A 16,705-nucleotide genomic window follows, 5' to 3' on the forward strand; every position below is an offset into this window, starting at 1 on the left:
ATCTCACTGGTATACCAGGGTACCTTGGGCCTAGCCCGCACTGTTTTGGTTTTTAAAGGTGCGTGACGATCAAGAACTTGAGAGAGTGTGGTCGTGTAATCCTCTACAAGTACATCCAAGTCCAGTGGGGTGATGGGATCGCTATTACCTCGATCACATAGCCCTGTAAGTACTACATCGTTCGATAGGCTCTCAGCGTCCAAGGATTTAGTTTTCCTAAACTTTATTATCCTAGTCTGAAATGAAGGCTTACTTATGGCAACATGACAATGTACAGCTGCATGATCGGAGAAATAGCGACAGGCGCGTGGTGGACTCGCCAGAATATCCTCAATCTTTCTTGTTATAAGAAGATCGAGGGTGTGACCACGTATGTGCGTTGGCTCTGTCACATGCTGCTCCAAACCGAGAGACTCAAGCAGATCTAAAAACTTAAGTGCATCAGTGTCATTAGGAACATCCACATGTATGTTGTAATCACCAACGACAATCAAAGGCTCTTTGGATAGAATAGTGGACTCCATCAGGTCAGAAAACTCCATCAGAAAAGTGTTAATGGGAACCCTGCGGTGGTCATCACAATTCTGTGGACGGTAGACGATCACAAGCCGTATCTTGCGGGAAGTCGACGTTTGGACCAACAACTCGTAAAATTCAAGCGACTCTTGAATTCCATCTCGAGTCGTGCTAACACGAAGTGAATCCTTGTACAGTAGTCCAATGCCTCCACCTGTCCGTTCTTGTCGTGGAAAGTCAATAAACTTGTAACCAGGAGGACACAGTTCTATTCTTAGCGCATCATCATGGGGCTGGAGCCACGTCTCGGTAATGACAACCAAGTCATATCTACGTTCACAGACGTAATCTACAAAATCGGCTGTCTTGTTGCGCACCGACTGGGCATTCATGTGACAAAATGACAATAAGACCCCATTTACGTAGTTGGCAGACAAACAATGCACTTTAGTAAAGTTTGAGACATTCCTAGTTGTTGATTTAGACAATGAAGAACGTGATTGAGGCGCCCGTAAAGTTCCATTATTTTGATGGCGTGATTTCACAATTGTTGATATACCGCATCCCTCAGGACCAGGATTAAGTTTGAAGACCAGATCGCCAATTAGCACTTGATGGAATGAGGCACATGAATTTGCATAGTAGGCTATTGGACACCTGTGCCTATGTAGGCGTAACCGACATGAGAAATCAAGCATATTCAAAATTCCCAGGAACTCGGGTGGAACGTAGTAGCTGATCCATGGACGTCGGAAGAATGTAATACAAGCAGAGCCATTAAACAGATTGGTGAGAACAACACCATTAGAGAGATCACTGTTCCATGAAGAGTGAAACAATACTTCGACTCCAGCCAATAACGTGGCATTGTTCCTTATGCAAATAGGGCTCTCAGTCCAACAGTTCACTGAAGACAAGAAACAACCAAATATCCTAATATTCCAGCCAGTGAAATGAGTAAGCAACTCCAAACCCGGCCAGTAGAAAGTGTGAGGTCTTACACATATACCCTCGTGGTCGTATTTCAGAGGGAAGGCAGCAGTAAGTATTAAAAAGACCACAAACACGTTGGTGGTTTTTGCGTGCCTGCACCTCATTTGCATGACGGTGACCGCCATTAACATATAATGCAGCATTTTGATATGAAGCTCAGTACATAATGGTGTAGAAGAGTATACTAGGAAAGTAATGAGGCAGAATCTTGTTTATTCGTCCTCAGCATCATTTTTCATCAGACTTTGCTGACATGTTCCCAAGGTTTGATGTGGCAAACTGTGGGAAAAGAAGTCATTAACAGAAGGAGTGCATCAGAAGGAAGAAATGACATTTTAAGTGGGCATAAAAACTTCACAAAGGTGTATGATTATTGCTCTAGTGTGTAAATGTAAATTTTTGTGTTTTAACTATCAATGGTAATTGCCTTTCTTGTCTAATTGTAGTTGTGATTGAATTTAATTGTAAACTACATGAGTTGAAACTTACTGTTTTGCACACCTCCAACATATGATTAACAAAGACTCTGTTTTGTTGTGAGTTCTGTGAAATATAGGAAAGATAATTTGTCTGTAAAATGATGTGATCCACCTTAACCCTTCAACCACTAAGAGTGACTAACATCTAATTTCTCCTAACAACATCACCCTTGAACCAAACATTAAGGTCATGAGAATAAAGGATATGATCACCAACTAAAGAAGCTCTTGATTGTTCAACAAATTCTCCTTGTCAGAACCCTGGGAAATGTCTAGGAAGTAGTATGGAGATTATTCATACTGATGCTAGGGAGGAGAGGGTTAAATACATACTTATAGTTGACAAGATCTACAGAGGAAACCTGCTTTTTAGATTAAATTTGTGATGTCAGTGAATTAAATCTTTTAAAAAATGATCAAATGAATACACAATTAAGGTGTTACACTATTTTGAATTGGGTTTTTCACTGTACCAAAAGTTCACTTAAGGTTTTAAAGAATTTTGTTATTTCCCTTTAACTCCCATGATCCAGTGACCAAGACATAATTTCTCCTTACAAAATCAATGCAATACCAAGCAGACAACTAATGAGAATAAAGACAAATATTAATCAGAAGATTATTACTTGATCCAATACCAAATTCTCCAAACTAACTGAACATCAAAAGAACTGTATGACAGTCAGTTAGGAGAGTTGCCAATGAGATCCTCGGAGTTATAGGGTTAAGATTGTATTCTCCATTGGAAATATTTGAAAAGTGTTACCATTATTTAGCTTTATTGGTAATCTTCAATTCTAGGAATCAATTAAAAAAAATTCACTTATCATGGCTGGTGATTGGCACACAAGATTACCAATGGAATTGAGTTGGGTGTCAATGTTTGATAATGTTTGAATCATTACTATTAATGATTACTTAATTTTCTTGAATTGATCTAGAAATGAATGAACTGAAAGGCGACTGTGGCATCTAAAATGTTTCCACAGAAATGTTTTCACAAACAGCTGATATAGTGAGTGTTGAGAACATAAATCCTACTTGAAATGAACTGAACTGAACTGTCTTGCAACAGTATTATTTGTTTATTGTAAGCAGAATTAAGCAGTAATTTACAAGCTATTTTATAACTATATTCTTACAGTGCCATTGTACATTTCTTCTCCTCGTTGCTGCCTGTATAGCATGTTCTGCAAAAAAAAATTGCATTCAAGTCTGAGTACTTAAGTTAAGTTTCTTTTCAATGAAAATTTCAATTGACAGACATCTTGCAGATTTTTTGGATGTTTGGTGTTCTATGATAGGATTAAAGGAAAAAACTTTCTTATAAGTTGGAGTTTGTGTGTGTGTGTGTGTTGTGGGAAGAACTGTTTTCAGGATGTTCATGATGTCACTGCTGAACGAATGGATGTTCTGTGTTATGTGCAAGTAAGGAACTATGAATTAAAATGTATGCTCATTCTGTTAGGATTGATAAGATTTGATCACATTTCATAGGCTGGGTATGGTACATAAACATGTATCCCTCAATTTGGAGCTCCAACATCCCCACAGCAACCTCCTCATGCATTTGAAGTTTTGAAGATTAGTTTGTTCTTGGGGCCAAAGTGTTGTTCAAATTCCCTAATCAAAGTGTTGGATTTAATAGTTAATTTTTGTAAAAGACAAGTGATAGTTAGTGCTATTTTTCTGTTTCGATGTACCAGTGATTTATAGTTAACATTATAAAATAATTCAAATAGTACACACACTCTGATTGGCTATAAACCATTTTACATGAGCCTATGTAAACACAGTTTTCATACTGAATCTTCTCGTGGAGTTCTCCCTGTTATTCATTTAGCAGTAACTCAGCTTCTTTAAGTTTGTTTTGAGTACAGTAATGGAAGAAGAAGGTTTTCCTAACTTCTCTTTGGAGTTTAATTTTCCCAGTATTCAAGAAACAGCCGAAAAGCCAAATGAACAACGACAACAAGCACGTCGCTTTCCTTCGTTGCAAGAAGTGGTTCTTTCATTAGTCATTTTATAAAAGAAATGTAAAATGGTCTCCATGTTTACATAGCCTGATGTAAACACTTGGGAGGTTGGGAGAACACAAGATAAGCTGGAAACCACTCCACTTCATGTTGTGGTTTCCTATGCTTATTTCGTGTTCTCCCAACCTCCCAAGTGTTTACATCAGGCATTGTAAACACGGAAACCATTTTACATTTCTTCATTTTTAATTGTTTGATGCAACAACACAGGTGATTTGGGTTCATGAGAATGACAAGTGAATTTATTAACAAAATAATACAATAATTGTTTGTGCTAGCAGTAGTTAGTGGGTTTTAGCAGTTGTGGTTCATATTTTAGGTATAAATGACTTTCCATCTTCACTAAGGTTTTAATCATTATGCTAAACTTTGCTCAGGTTGAAAGGGGGGGGTTTACAAGTTTGAATTTATTGGTGCATTACCTCTGTTCCTATCAGCTAGCTGTTTGGTGTTCATTTGTGCCACAGCATTTGCAGCAAATTCTGTAAAAAAGTAATAGTCAGTGACATCAATTCAATATCAAAAAGATGATTAAGGAAATCAAATAAAACATCAATTACAGCACAATTTGTTGATCAAATACAAAATTCTCCAACAAACCAAGATTGTTATTTTCCTGCATATAACTTACAACATATTTTGTAACAAAATGTGAGATGCAGTCAGTAATAATAAAATGAACAACCATATTTGTGGCATATTACATAGAGCATTTAATCATTAGAAAGTTAATTTGCAATGTAATTAGAGAATTTTCCCTGTTCTTCTAAGTTGCCCCATGTTGAAAAAAGGATTTTAAAGTTTTGAATTTATTGGTGCAAATTACCTCTGTCTTGCAATTGTTACATTTCCACTTTGTGATCTCACTAATATTTGTTACAAATTCTGTACAAAAGTAATAGAAATATCTGGTCACTGATGTTGCAATTAACAACCATATTCATGTGGCTTACTACATGGTTCATTATTTTTGTAAACATAGAAAAAGAGACACTTTTTGGTGAGAAAACAAAAAGTATATATATTTCATGTATTTTTTTCAAATGGCATTATTTCAAAACAGGTGTGTATATGTATATGTATATGTTAAATTATGTACTATATGTATATGTCTAGTTATATCTGAGTGAATTCACCAAAACAGACCCAAAAAAACAACAAACTCAAAGTGAATATCACAGAAAAAAACTTTCAAAATTGAACATTTTTAACCCCACCCCACCCCACCCCTAGCCAAAATGATTAAGTGCATGAGAAGTGATGCCATGAAGTATGAGTCTGAAATGAATATACGGACAAAGTATAAAACAAATCCAGCCTCATAACAACTCAAAACAAGATGTCCACTTTTATGCAAAAAACAAATTCCTTGTAACTTGCAAGTCAAAAACCTACCCTACCCACTTTGCACACAAAGCCATTTGCAACCCCCCCTCGGGAAGGTTGGTGGTTGGGTTACATTTGGTTACTAGCCTTAATGTTTAAAGCCCTCTGCACTTTTTTTGGCCAGGCTCATTTAAAGGTGGGCAATGCCAGCTTTCCAGTGATTAAACCTTGCAATGTCAATTGAGCTCTCTTTTCCAAAGGCATGCTTTTGACACCCAACCACCCTCCAGCCATGGAGTGTTAGCTTAGTGAGGAGGGCATTGGGTTCTGTTAGAAACTGCAAAACCAAACATCCCCATGCCCCCCTCTTCAGGGGTTGAAGTGTGACAGGTTGCAAGGCTGATTACCAGTTTTGCAATGCAGGCTTTCAACCACAAGGAATAAGACAAGTCTTTTCTAACCTCAGAGAAAAATGCCAGTCTACCAAAGGGTTTCAAAAATCTATCCTCTCCACCCCCTGAGGTTTCCATACAGAGTCATTTGCATTGTTTGGATTGTTTGATGGCCAGGCTGCATGTGGGCACTAGCTTAAACATTCAATCCCCTGCATTTTCTTTAACCAGGCTGGCTTGAAGGCAGGCAATGCCCACCTTCAACCAAAACCTAAAAATCAGGTTTTTGCAGCCTCTGCTAAGCCTGCTGCTTTGGATGTTCAACAAGCCTCCAACCACAGGGTGTTCACCTGTTAGCTAAGCTCTGGCAGGGTGTGAACTCAAATGTCAATCTTGCAACATAATTGGCATGTTTTTGCCAATGCAATCAGATATATTTGTATATATGGACAAGTTGTATCTTTAGAACAGGAATGAAATTTGTAATTTGTGATGTATATGTATACCTACATGCAACTTGATTGGCAGTTGGGCTGGCACCCTGGTATCCATTCAAATACATACACTCTGTAATGTCTTGAAATTCTGAAAAAAATATATATAAACAATTAGGTTGTCAGTGAAATTATCAGCAAACAAATTTGTTGCATATCATGTAATTCGTTATTTATACATGTAGATTGATCAGAAGAGAGGTTATGTTTACACACAATTTATAAGCACAAAAAATGGTTTAATAACTAATTAAAATGCAACAATTACATTATGGATTGTTGATTGCAGTGTCTGTATTGTGTCTTGTGTCAGGTGGAGGAAAATACAAAAAGGCTACTTAGAACAGGTTTGATTGTAGGTTTGAATGTATTATTTGCAGGTTTCCAAGAAAAAATTAGTTTGATTATCCCATTTCCTATGAACTATTGGCCTAACTATCCTGTATTCCATTAATTCCTGCAGTTTGTATCCCTATAGTTCCAATTAGATATTCTGCAATCATCTATTTCAAATATTTTCCATTCCATTGAATTTTTCTTCAAGTATCCTGTATCTTTATAATTTTGACCTAAATATTCTCTATCTGACTGAAACTTCATTGATTGACACAAATCAATCACAAACCCAGCTCCCTATATATATCTATAAAAGCAAAAAGAAAAATCCTTGCTCAAATTACTGGGCAAGAATAGATCGTTGTTGAATATGTTCGTAGCTTTTGGGTTTTTGTGGAATTTTGCATTTCTTTCTCAGCAAAACAAAGTAGCACTTTTTATATTGTTGGTAGAGTATCAGCAGGCTTCTAAGTGGCTACTATCAGCTTTTAGATGCAGGAGACAAAGCTGGAAATAGGATATGAAAAGCCAATAATGAATATAGGATGCAAATATCAATCAATTTAATTGATGGCTTGTCAATCAAAAGAAGCAATGAAATGACTGTGTTTTTATTTGATTCATCTAATATTTGATAACTTTGAGGTCAACTATCTCTCCTTGCCAGAAAGCTACCACACTAATTTAATTACCCTTTATAATCCATCATTTCATAAATTTGTGATTATGACTTGAAGCTTCTATCAACTACACCTGTCACGCAATTCTGGCTCTCAGAGATCACTTGGGTCAACAATTGCTTCAAACGTCAGCGTGTGTTCTTCAAGATATGAAGCATGCGGGAAGTTTGGAGAGCACGAAAGATGTGTAAGAGTTGCTCGAGGCGTAGCTAGGAGCAACTCTGGCTTCTTGAGTGCTCTCCAAACTTCCCAAGCGCTTCATATCTCGATGAAGGCACAGCTGATGCATGAACCAATTGTTTCATAACATTTTCAACCAGATGGAAAATTTGTTTTCTCGAGGGATTTGTTTGTGACGTCATGAGCGTGCACAATAGGAATTTATAAAATAATTCAAGCAGTACGCGCGCTCTGATTGGCCATAAAACCATTTTACATGAGCGTATGTAAACACGGTTTTCATTCCTCTTTCATTGGTTATTTTATAAAAGAAATGTAAAATGGTTTCCGTGTTTACATAGCCTGATGTAAACACTTGGGAGGTTGGGAGAACACGAGATAAGCTAGAAACCACTCCGCTTCGCGTCGTGGTTTCCTACGCTTATCTCGTGTTCTCCCAACCTCCCGCGTGTTTACATCAGGTTATGCAAACACGGAAACCATTTTACATTTCTTCAATGAAGCACGCTCGCGCAATTGAATTTGATTACACAAATTTACTAGCTATGTTATAAACCTCTATTTGTTACAGCTCGTTATCCATGATGGTTCATTAAGGAAGCTAAGAAATGTGAACAATTTTCGAGATTTTTTTTAAGGAATGGAAATTAATTTCACGTCAAGAGAGATGCGTGTAAGCGAAAGGTTGATGGGAAATCGTAGTGTTTCTTTCTTTTGTCGTTTGTTACTTTGGAGATTTACTAAAATTTGCAAATATGGCTTTTGTACGACACAAAACATTCATTAGGCTATGATTTGTTACCGCTCATTTCAGGAGATTTTAAAGTCATATGCGGAGTGTTGGTTGACATACAAGTTCCCTGTGCAACAACTTCGGCTTTTACGACCGCGAACATCTGCCCTCTTGCTTGAGAGAAAATACCAGTAGCTCTTTTACATTCAGAAACTGTGCTACTATTCCAGAGATAAAGTAAAATAGTGTTGTCGTTGATACTTACCGCCATCGAACACTTCAATGCAGAACTCCGTTAAAACTAACATGTGCATCACGATGTGCATCGTGACCCGAATACTTTTCGCTGTTCATGCTGTCTGCTAGACAAAAATTTCAGAATCTTCTCTAAGTCTTTATATGTATCTGCTTACCTCGATCGTAAAATATCTTCCTTTTTTTTAAGCATCCTATATCTACATGTAAATCTGCATCTCTCTCGATCGAGTGTTGCCAAAGTTGACTTACCGACTTTGAATTGCGTGACTCGAAGAATGAGCCAGCAATATTTTGACCAGTAGGCTTCCTGCAAATTTCCCGTGATGAAAAAACCCAAGGACATATCCAGTTGTTTTCATGGGTAAAGACAATAAATTTGAGAGGAAAGTGAGATGCAAAAGTCTGTATTTTTTTTATAGCCTGTGGCAGCTGCCAGCTGTACCCTCCCTTGCAGTCTTCGTCTAAATTTTTCAAGGTCCCTTCTGATTGTTCGGTCAGTTTCTGAAACTAGATCATCTGCATCAACCTCTTCGTCCTTATTCATACTTACAGAGGAAAACCTCTTCAATAAACCAGCTTTTGTCAAGGCAGATATTCGGCTGAAGTATCAAGCGATCTGCTGCTCTATCAACCAGTCTGTCCTATACAACATTTCTGGCTGGTGTCGTCTCTTAAACTCCATATTTGAGAAGCCACACTTCTTACTAGTTTCCTCCCCTGTCCGGCACACGTTTAGAAGATACTTCTTTGCTTTCTGAGAAAAAGGCATAATCTTTTTGTGTTTTTTAAAGGGCCCATCCAAAGTGGTCCACCTGGCTAGTAAGTCAATTCGAGTTTTAGGTTGAATTGAGGGATTTTTAGACACTCGCTCACTTATGTAGCATCACTATGAGGTCGCAATACAACTGATACACGTACACTGCATAGGATCAATACTATCTGCTGAGCTGTTGCGAGAGAGGGGAATATATTACTAGAAGTGTAAACTCTTTGACAGTTACATGACGTTTCAGAGTTGTCTGTCTCCTACTGTCACTAAACATTGACCCCCTCTCAAATTTTGTTGCATCGCAGTGAGAGCTTCATACATTTTACCCATTTTGAAGCGATTTCCCCGGCGAAAACGAGAGAAACCAGGAGTTGGTCTATCCTCCCCCGGAAAGAATAAAAACCGGAAACCAGTTTGTCTGTTTGAGTTTTGGGGTAGACCCTTTAAACTAGCAAAGTTTCATTTAAACCAGTGAGATGGCATGTAGACTGCCTGGTGCTCTCGTGGACACACTCTCAAATTTTTGCCTCCGGATATTTCATTTCTAGTGTTCTAATTTTTACACTCACCTCAGGTAATCAGCTCATATATCGAATCACCTTATATGGAAAATATTCACCTAACTGTTGCTAAGCACTGTTGCTAAGTTCCTTTTTACTTACGCCTCTGTGCATTGGAAGTAAAGTAAAATGCCCAAGAAATTGCACTTGACAGTAACGTTTCATGGTCTAGAAAAAGCGCAACACTACCAGAACAGAAAGAAAAGCCAGTTACCTACAAAATTTCAGAATGATTTCAAAATTTTTCGCAGAAATTTCTTATTAAAAGCTTTTGAAATAACTGTGAGAACTGTTGCGGGCTAATTGGTCGAGAGCAAAAAGAATAAAAAATTTGTCCAGCAAACTGATTACTACTATATTCGCTCTTTGAAGCAGAACGGAGTGGGGGAGGGAGGGAGGTTGGGGCAAGTAGGTTGGGGTAGGAATGATCGATGTTCTTGATTCATAAGAAACATAACTCACAGAAAGGTTTCCGAACAAAACCGGCCAAAATCTATCTCTTTAATTTCCTTTTTTAAGCAGAGCGAAGTGAAGGAGGGAAGGGGTTTGGGACGAGTAGGTTGGGGTAGGAATAAGAATTCCTCATGCACTGATACTCATAGTTCAGGTATATTAACGTTCGGAATAATTAGTGTGATGTTAAACGCCCTTAGAAATAGCTAAAGAAGGAGACGAGAAGGACACCATATCAAGAAAACGTGACATGATCGAGCCTTTTTTTCGTGCATGCAATTACTTTTTCATGCCTCAAGAATGAAATTAATGTCATTTGCATCAAATGAAGGGATGAAAAACTCGTTTGGCTCCCATAATACGATCATTTGACGCTATATCTAGTGATACATGTATTAGGATTACTATTTGACACTGGAATGCTGATCACCAGAACTTCATCGCCAGAATTTTTTTGATTGTAGGACGAGAATCAAGTCACATGGATGGAGGAGAAACCATCAGAGAAATGCACGCCTTAACAATGAACAACAGTGCTTTCTGTTTTACTCTGTAACCTGGTTAAAAAAGACGCTGGCGATATTTTCTAAGATTTCTCTCAAGCTGTCTTTTATTTGAGCGTCTTTGGAATTACTACATAATCCCTTAGGAAAGTTTCCCAAAAAAGAGGAGTGTATAAAAGTGTGGTGAAAACAAGAATATTTTTATTCCCAAACCAACTTTCTGACAATAACCTGACTTGAAAACGATTAAATCATCATGAAAACATTATAACGCATCAAACATTACGATGCGTAAGTGACTTATTGAACCAATTTCAAAATATTGCTGCCGTAACTTTTCCACTTTATAGTTATACAATTCTTGACTTTGATAGCTTTTTCCATGGTCCTATTTAGAAATCCATGCATTTTTCAGTCTTTTAAGCACTAAGAAGTGGTACTGGAAATGACCATAAGGAAAGGTTTCTTTTAAGACTTTTTGTCAAAAATTTAGGATTCTGTGCCCGAAACCTATAACAAAAAAATCCAAGGCTTTGAGAGAAAACCCTTTAAGACAACTGGCTCATTTTTGATGCTTAAACTACTGTTTCAACTTTCCTGATTTCACTTTACTTAAGAGCCCTTCATCAATAATGTTTCGTGCTACTTATAGCGGCCGGAGAAGATCATTTTTGCGCAGAATAAAGTCTCTCTCGAATACGTAACCAATACCTCCTATTGAGGAGATCGGAAAAGAAACCGCAAAAAAATATTATAATTGATATGCTTAACTGAAGATTGCCCATTCTTTAATTACACAATAAAATAACTGATAGAGTATTTTCTTTACTCGTTCTATTTGTTCATCCATTTAAAAGTCTCTAAGGTCTGTTTCCTTCGAGAAATTCTCATCCTCTTTCCTACAACAAACGTAAAGAAGAAAAACAATTATAAATAAACAGTTATACCAGGCGCAATATGTAGGCAACTGTACTTATATCTGATTGGCAGAAAGGCGCTTTCGAGATTATATATTTTACATCTAATTGGGAGAATCAATTGTTGCTATTTGAAAGAAACCAAAAAAAAAATAAATGGTACAAAAGTAGCTTTGGTATTCATGGTGACAAAGGATTCCCGCCGACAGTCAGCGACCAGTAAGTCAAAGCCACCTTCACATCTAATTTAACTTTCATTTATGAAATACCTGTTCTCACCGAGTCTTACCTCTACTTGTAAAACTCGAGCCTCACATCATCTCCAATCAGCGTAAACGAAGCCCACTCAGAAATTTTTCTCGAGCCGTTTTTTCTCATCCACTTCATGGCCTGATGAAGGGATTCACTGGCACTTTCTCCTTCAACAAGGTGTTTGTAGAACCGATTCATCAGCTGCTCCGTTGCTAAGTCTGAAATGGCCCACAGCGCAACTAACACCGAGCGAGCACCAGATCCTAAGAACGCACGAGCAATTCCTATCACTCCCTCGGCTGTTATCTCACCTCTTCCACTGTGACAGCAGCTAAGTACCACCAGTTTAGCTCTAACTTTCACTCGTGAGACATCAGCCATCGTCAACATGTAAGCTTCGCGTGGTGGGATAGCATTTTGACTGTTGGGAATAAGAATGGGGGAGAGGGCAATTTCTCCTCTTTGGGCGTTGCCATGGGCAGCAAAATGTATCAGGCTCACTGAACCTATCCGCTCAAGCACCGCCTGCTTCGTTGCTTTCTCTTCTAGCAGAGGCGGAACACGCATCAGTCGTCCAACCATCTCCGCTTCCTTTCTTGCAAATGGCAATGACGGCAGCCAATTAACCTTGGGATTGCCTATTATCAAGGCACCAGTGTTGCTGTGATAGTCCTCTGGACTATCTTGAATAATCTTGAGTGTTGTCAAGGAAGGAATGACACGGATCTTATGAGTCTCCGAGAGGAATTCGGCTCCCTCCTTTTCACTCAGTGCAGCGAACGGAACTTTGTACAAACTGCGGTCAGGAACGATGATGACTTCAGGCTCCTCCAGCAAATCATAAACGGGAGCGATAAACATTTTGTAACACAAAGATAGACTTGAAATGACTTCCTTGTCCTCGTCCTCCTCGACGAGTCGCAATCTTGCTGAGCTCTTTTGTGCAGGGGAGAGAGGTTGCACGTTAATCGTATTTAAAGACCGATCTTCACAACCTTTAGTAGGCAAAATACCAAGACCCCGGAAATTATCATCCAAAAATTGACTCAAAGACAAATCTTTGGGTAACCCTGCCTGAACTAGATTCTCTTCTACTGATATTCTTCTAAGGTGAAGGACTCCACTTGTTTTCAAGATCCACAAATGCAGAAGATTCTGAAAATAAGAAATGTACAGACAAGTACAGTTATTTTTCGTTCTTAAAATGTTCTCAATGCCAAACCAAGATTGTGGATTAGCAAAGATATGCGTTTCAACCGAGTACTTCTCTGCCATTAAGTCTGATAGGCCTCTAGCTCGACCCAACTCCTCGACATAGAGAGCATCCCGAGCATTTCCGGTGTCACAGAGCAAAATACAAAGCAGCTTGTAGGGAAATATTCCTGAGTGCTCCAGCAATGATGTTTTGAACTCATCATTGGCGCCCAAAAAATATCTCAGCTCCTCATACTTTTCAATGCACAGATGAAGACACGACAGAGAGTCTTTGATTTTATTTTGAGATAAATACAAAATGGCGTAGCCTCGAAGGATTTCGAACTCTGTTCTTCCAGCTCCAATATCTCTGGATATGTATAAAGCTCTCTCCAAGCATACTTCCGAAGCTTCATAATCACCAACAGTTGTAGACACTCCTCCAAGGCTTAAAAGTTGTGCTGCTTTCCCTTTCTTATCACCAATTTCAGTTGCGATGACAAGCCCTTTTTGATGATACTGTGTTGCCTTATCGTATTGGCCAAGCGACTGAAACACAGTACCTAGGTTTCCATAAGATGATGCTTCCCCTTGTCTGTCGCCAATTTCAGTTCTGATGACAAGCGCTTTTTGGTGATACTCTTTAGCCTTGTCGTATTGGCCAAGCGACTGAAACACAGTACCTAGGTTTCCATAAGATGATGCTTCCCCTTGTCTGTCGCCAATTTCAGTTCTGATGACAAGCGCTTTTTGGAGATACTCTTTAGCCTTCTCGTATTGGCCAAGCAACTCAAACACAGCACCTAGGTTTCCATAAGATGATGCTTCCCCTTGTCTGTCGCCAATTTCAGTTCTGATGACAAGCGCTTGTTGGAGGTACTCTTTCGCATTGTCGTATTGGCCAAGCGACTGAAACACAGTACCTAGGTTTCCATAAGATGATGCTTCCCCTTGTCTGTCGCCAATTTCAGTTCTGATGACAAGCGCTTTTTGGTGATACTCTTTAGCATTGTCGTATTGGCCAAGCGAATAAAACACAGTACCTAGGTTTCCGTAGTCAGTTGCCTCCCCTTTTCTGTCGCCAATTTCAGTTCTGATGACAAGCGCTTTTTGGAGATACTCTTTAGCCTTGTCGTATTGGCCAAGCGACTCAAACACAGCACCTAGGTTTCCGTAGTCAGTTGCCTCCCCTTTTCTGTCGTTAATTTCAGTTTTGATGACAAGCGCTTTTTGGTGATACTCTTTAGCCTGGTCGTATTGGCCAAGCGACTGAAACACAGTACCTAGGTTTCCATAACATGATGCTTCCCCTTTTCTGTCGCCAATTTCAGTTCTGATGACAAGCGCTTGTTGGAGGTACTCTTTAGCATTGTCGTATTGGCCAAGCGAATAAAACACAGTACCTAGGTTTCCGTAGTCAGTTGCCTCCCCTTTTCTGTCGCCAATTTCAGTTCTGATGACAAGCGCTTTTTGGAGATACTCTTTAGCCTTGTCGTATTGGCCAAGCGACTCAAACACAGCACCTAGGTTTCCATAACATGATGCTTCCCCTTCTCTGTCGCCAATTTCAGTTCTAATGACAAGCGCTTGTTGGAGGTACTCTTTCGCTTTGTCGTATTGGCCAAGCGAATAAAACACAGTACCTAGGTTTCCATAAGATGATGCTTCCCCTTGTCTGTCGCCAATTTCAGTTCTGATGACAAGCGCTTGTTGGAGGTACTCTATCGCATTGTCGTATTGGCCAAGCGACTGAAACACAGTACCTAGGTTTCCATAAGATGATGCTTCCCCTTGTCTGTCGCCAATTTCAGTTCTGATGACAAGCGCTTTTTGGTGATACTCTTTAGCCTTGTCGTATTGGCCAAGCGACTGAAACACAGTACCTAGGTTTCCATAAGATGATGCTTCCCCTTGTCTGTCGCCAATTTCAGTTCTGATGACAAGCGCTTGTTGGAGGTACTCTTTAGCATTGTCGTATTGGCCAAGCGAATTAAACACAGTGCCTAGGTTTTCGTAGTCAGTTGCCTCCCCTTTTCTGTCGCCAATTTCAGATCTGATGACAAGCGCTTTTTGGAGATACTCTTTAGCCTTGTCGTATTGGCCAAACGACTGAAGCAACAGTCCAAGGTTTCCGTAACAGGATGCTTCTCCGCTTCTGTCGCCAATTTCTGTTGTTATGGCAAGGGCCCTCACAACAAATTCCTTCGCTTTTAGGTTTTCACCAAGTTTATAAAGCATATATCCAGACTCGCTATATAAGTCAAACAGTTGCCTCCCGTATCTTTCCGTACTTATGTCGTCAGACATATGACGATAAGCGCTGAAAAGAACGGTATAGATGTCGCTGTAAAATTGTAGCAGTACTGAATCAAATTGGTCTTTGCTGTTTTGATCGCGGCTATTTAGCAAAATCAAGCATTCGCTGCATATCTCGATGGCTTTCTGAATGCGATCTGAGTTGAGCAAGAACAGGGCAACAAATAAGGCGATGCTCATGAAAGGTGTCATGGCTTCTGCTGTTAGGTTTCCATTGCAATCCTCTCCTGTAATCAGGGAAACATTATTTTAGTAACACATTACTAAATGAGTCGATAATCTGGATTAATAACGAGTCACTACAAGCAGGAACACACATGTTAAGTTACAAAAACGGGCTGGGTCGATTACACCCGGAAACTATTTGTAACAAGCTGAAAGTATTAGAATTCACAATACCCCCTTAAAACAGAAAAATAAGTGAAGATAAATAAGTTTTTCACCTTTCATTTTACTCCAGTTGCAGAACATTATATGACTTTAAAGTTTCAGGACAAAGATAAACAAAACTGACAGCATTTATCTTAACTTTTGCAATGGGAACTTTTCTTATGCATAGTTTTTATAAGCAACATTAATCAACGGGGTAAATTTTCAAAGAAACTTTGGTGGGGTATTACAAAACTATTTGGCTTTACCAACTTAGTTGACGATGTAAATTGGCCATCATAATGAGTTTCTGAAGCTGACGTTTCGAGCGTTAGCCCTTGTTTAGAGCATTTGATAATCCTGAGGAATCAATGATGTTGTGTTGCCAGTATTCCGCAAAGAAACCAGTAAAGAGTGGTCTGCCGTATAAATGTAATGCTTCGTTTTCTATCTGCATTTTTACCGGCTGTCAGAAAGTATTTACAATAAAGCCTCTTGGGATCAAGCTACATGCATTCAAGTTTTAAGCGTTTCAAGTTTTTGGGCTAACAAGAGAGATAACCTTTTACAACAACTCTCTGGAAGATTTCTTGACATTCCACAATATGACATGGAATATATGAAAATATTGTGAGGCCTCAGTGCTTTGACGAACTCCGGCTTTGTAGCAAATTCATTTCATTCGGTGGCGGTTTTTGCACAACATAACATGACTTAATAGTCACAGGACATGACACGACTAAAAAAACAAAAAAAGAAGATTATGGACAAGATTATAGGAAATCAGTCAAGTAACGTTCTGTTCCCCACAGAAAATACATTACCTTTCTTCGTGAAATTTCAGCGTCATACGCGGACTTATCTTCTTACGCAAGACTTTGACGCTTTAACAAGAAGAGGTTAAGTTAATTATTAATGTAAATTACGACCACTGGAAAACCACGAAATC

At 38.9% G+C, this 16,705-nt stretch overlaps 1 protein-coding gene and 1 long non-coding RNA gene across 3 annotated transcripts; both read right to left on the minus strand.

The window, feature by feature from the left end:
• Positions 1-761: 761 nt before the first annotated feature.
• LOC136283967 (uncharacterized) lies at positions 762-8,676 on the minus strand. Of its 2 annotated transcripts, none has more exons than XR_010719007.1 (7): positions 8,579-8,676; positions 6,253-6,327; positions 4,851-4,909; positions 4,447-4,506; positions 3,131-3,178; positions 1,999-2,052; positions 762-1,788 (listed from the first exon to the last, which is right to left on the minus strand). It is a non-coding gene; the product is annotated as an uncharacterized lncRNA (long non-coding RNA). The 2 variants fall into 2 exon arrangements; XR_010719008.1 differs by having other exon boundaries at positions 6,249-6,327.
• Positions 8,677-11,916: 3,240 nt separating this feature from the next.
• Positions 11,917-15,378, minus strand: LOC136283685 (tetratricopeptide repeat protein 28-like). The gene has a single exon (XM_066172885.1). It carries the CDS (start codon positions 15,376-15,378, stop codon positions 11,917-11,919), a length of 3,462 nt encoding a protein of 1,153 aa, XP_066028982.1.
• Between the last annotated feature and the right edge of the window lie 1,327 nt (positions 15,379-16,705).

The sequence above is a fragment of the Pocillopora verrucosa genome, chromosome 10 (assembly GCF_036669915.1).
Source record: "Pocillopora verrucosa isolate sample1 chromosome 10, ASM3666991v2, whole genome shotgun sequence".
In the NCBI taxonomy this organism is placed as follows: domain Eukaryota; kingdom Metazoa; phylum Cnidaria; class Anthozoa; order Scleractinia; family Pocilloporidae; genus Pocillopora; species Pocillopora verrucosa.

Excerpts from the sequence above, each read along its gene's own strand:
- LOC136283685 (XM_066172885.1), bottom strand. The coding sequence starts at position 15,378 with ATGTCTGACGACATAAGTACGGAAAGATACGGGAGGCAACTGTTTGAC.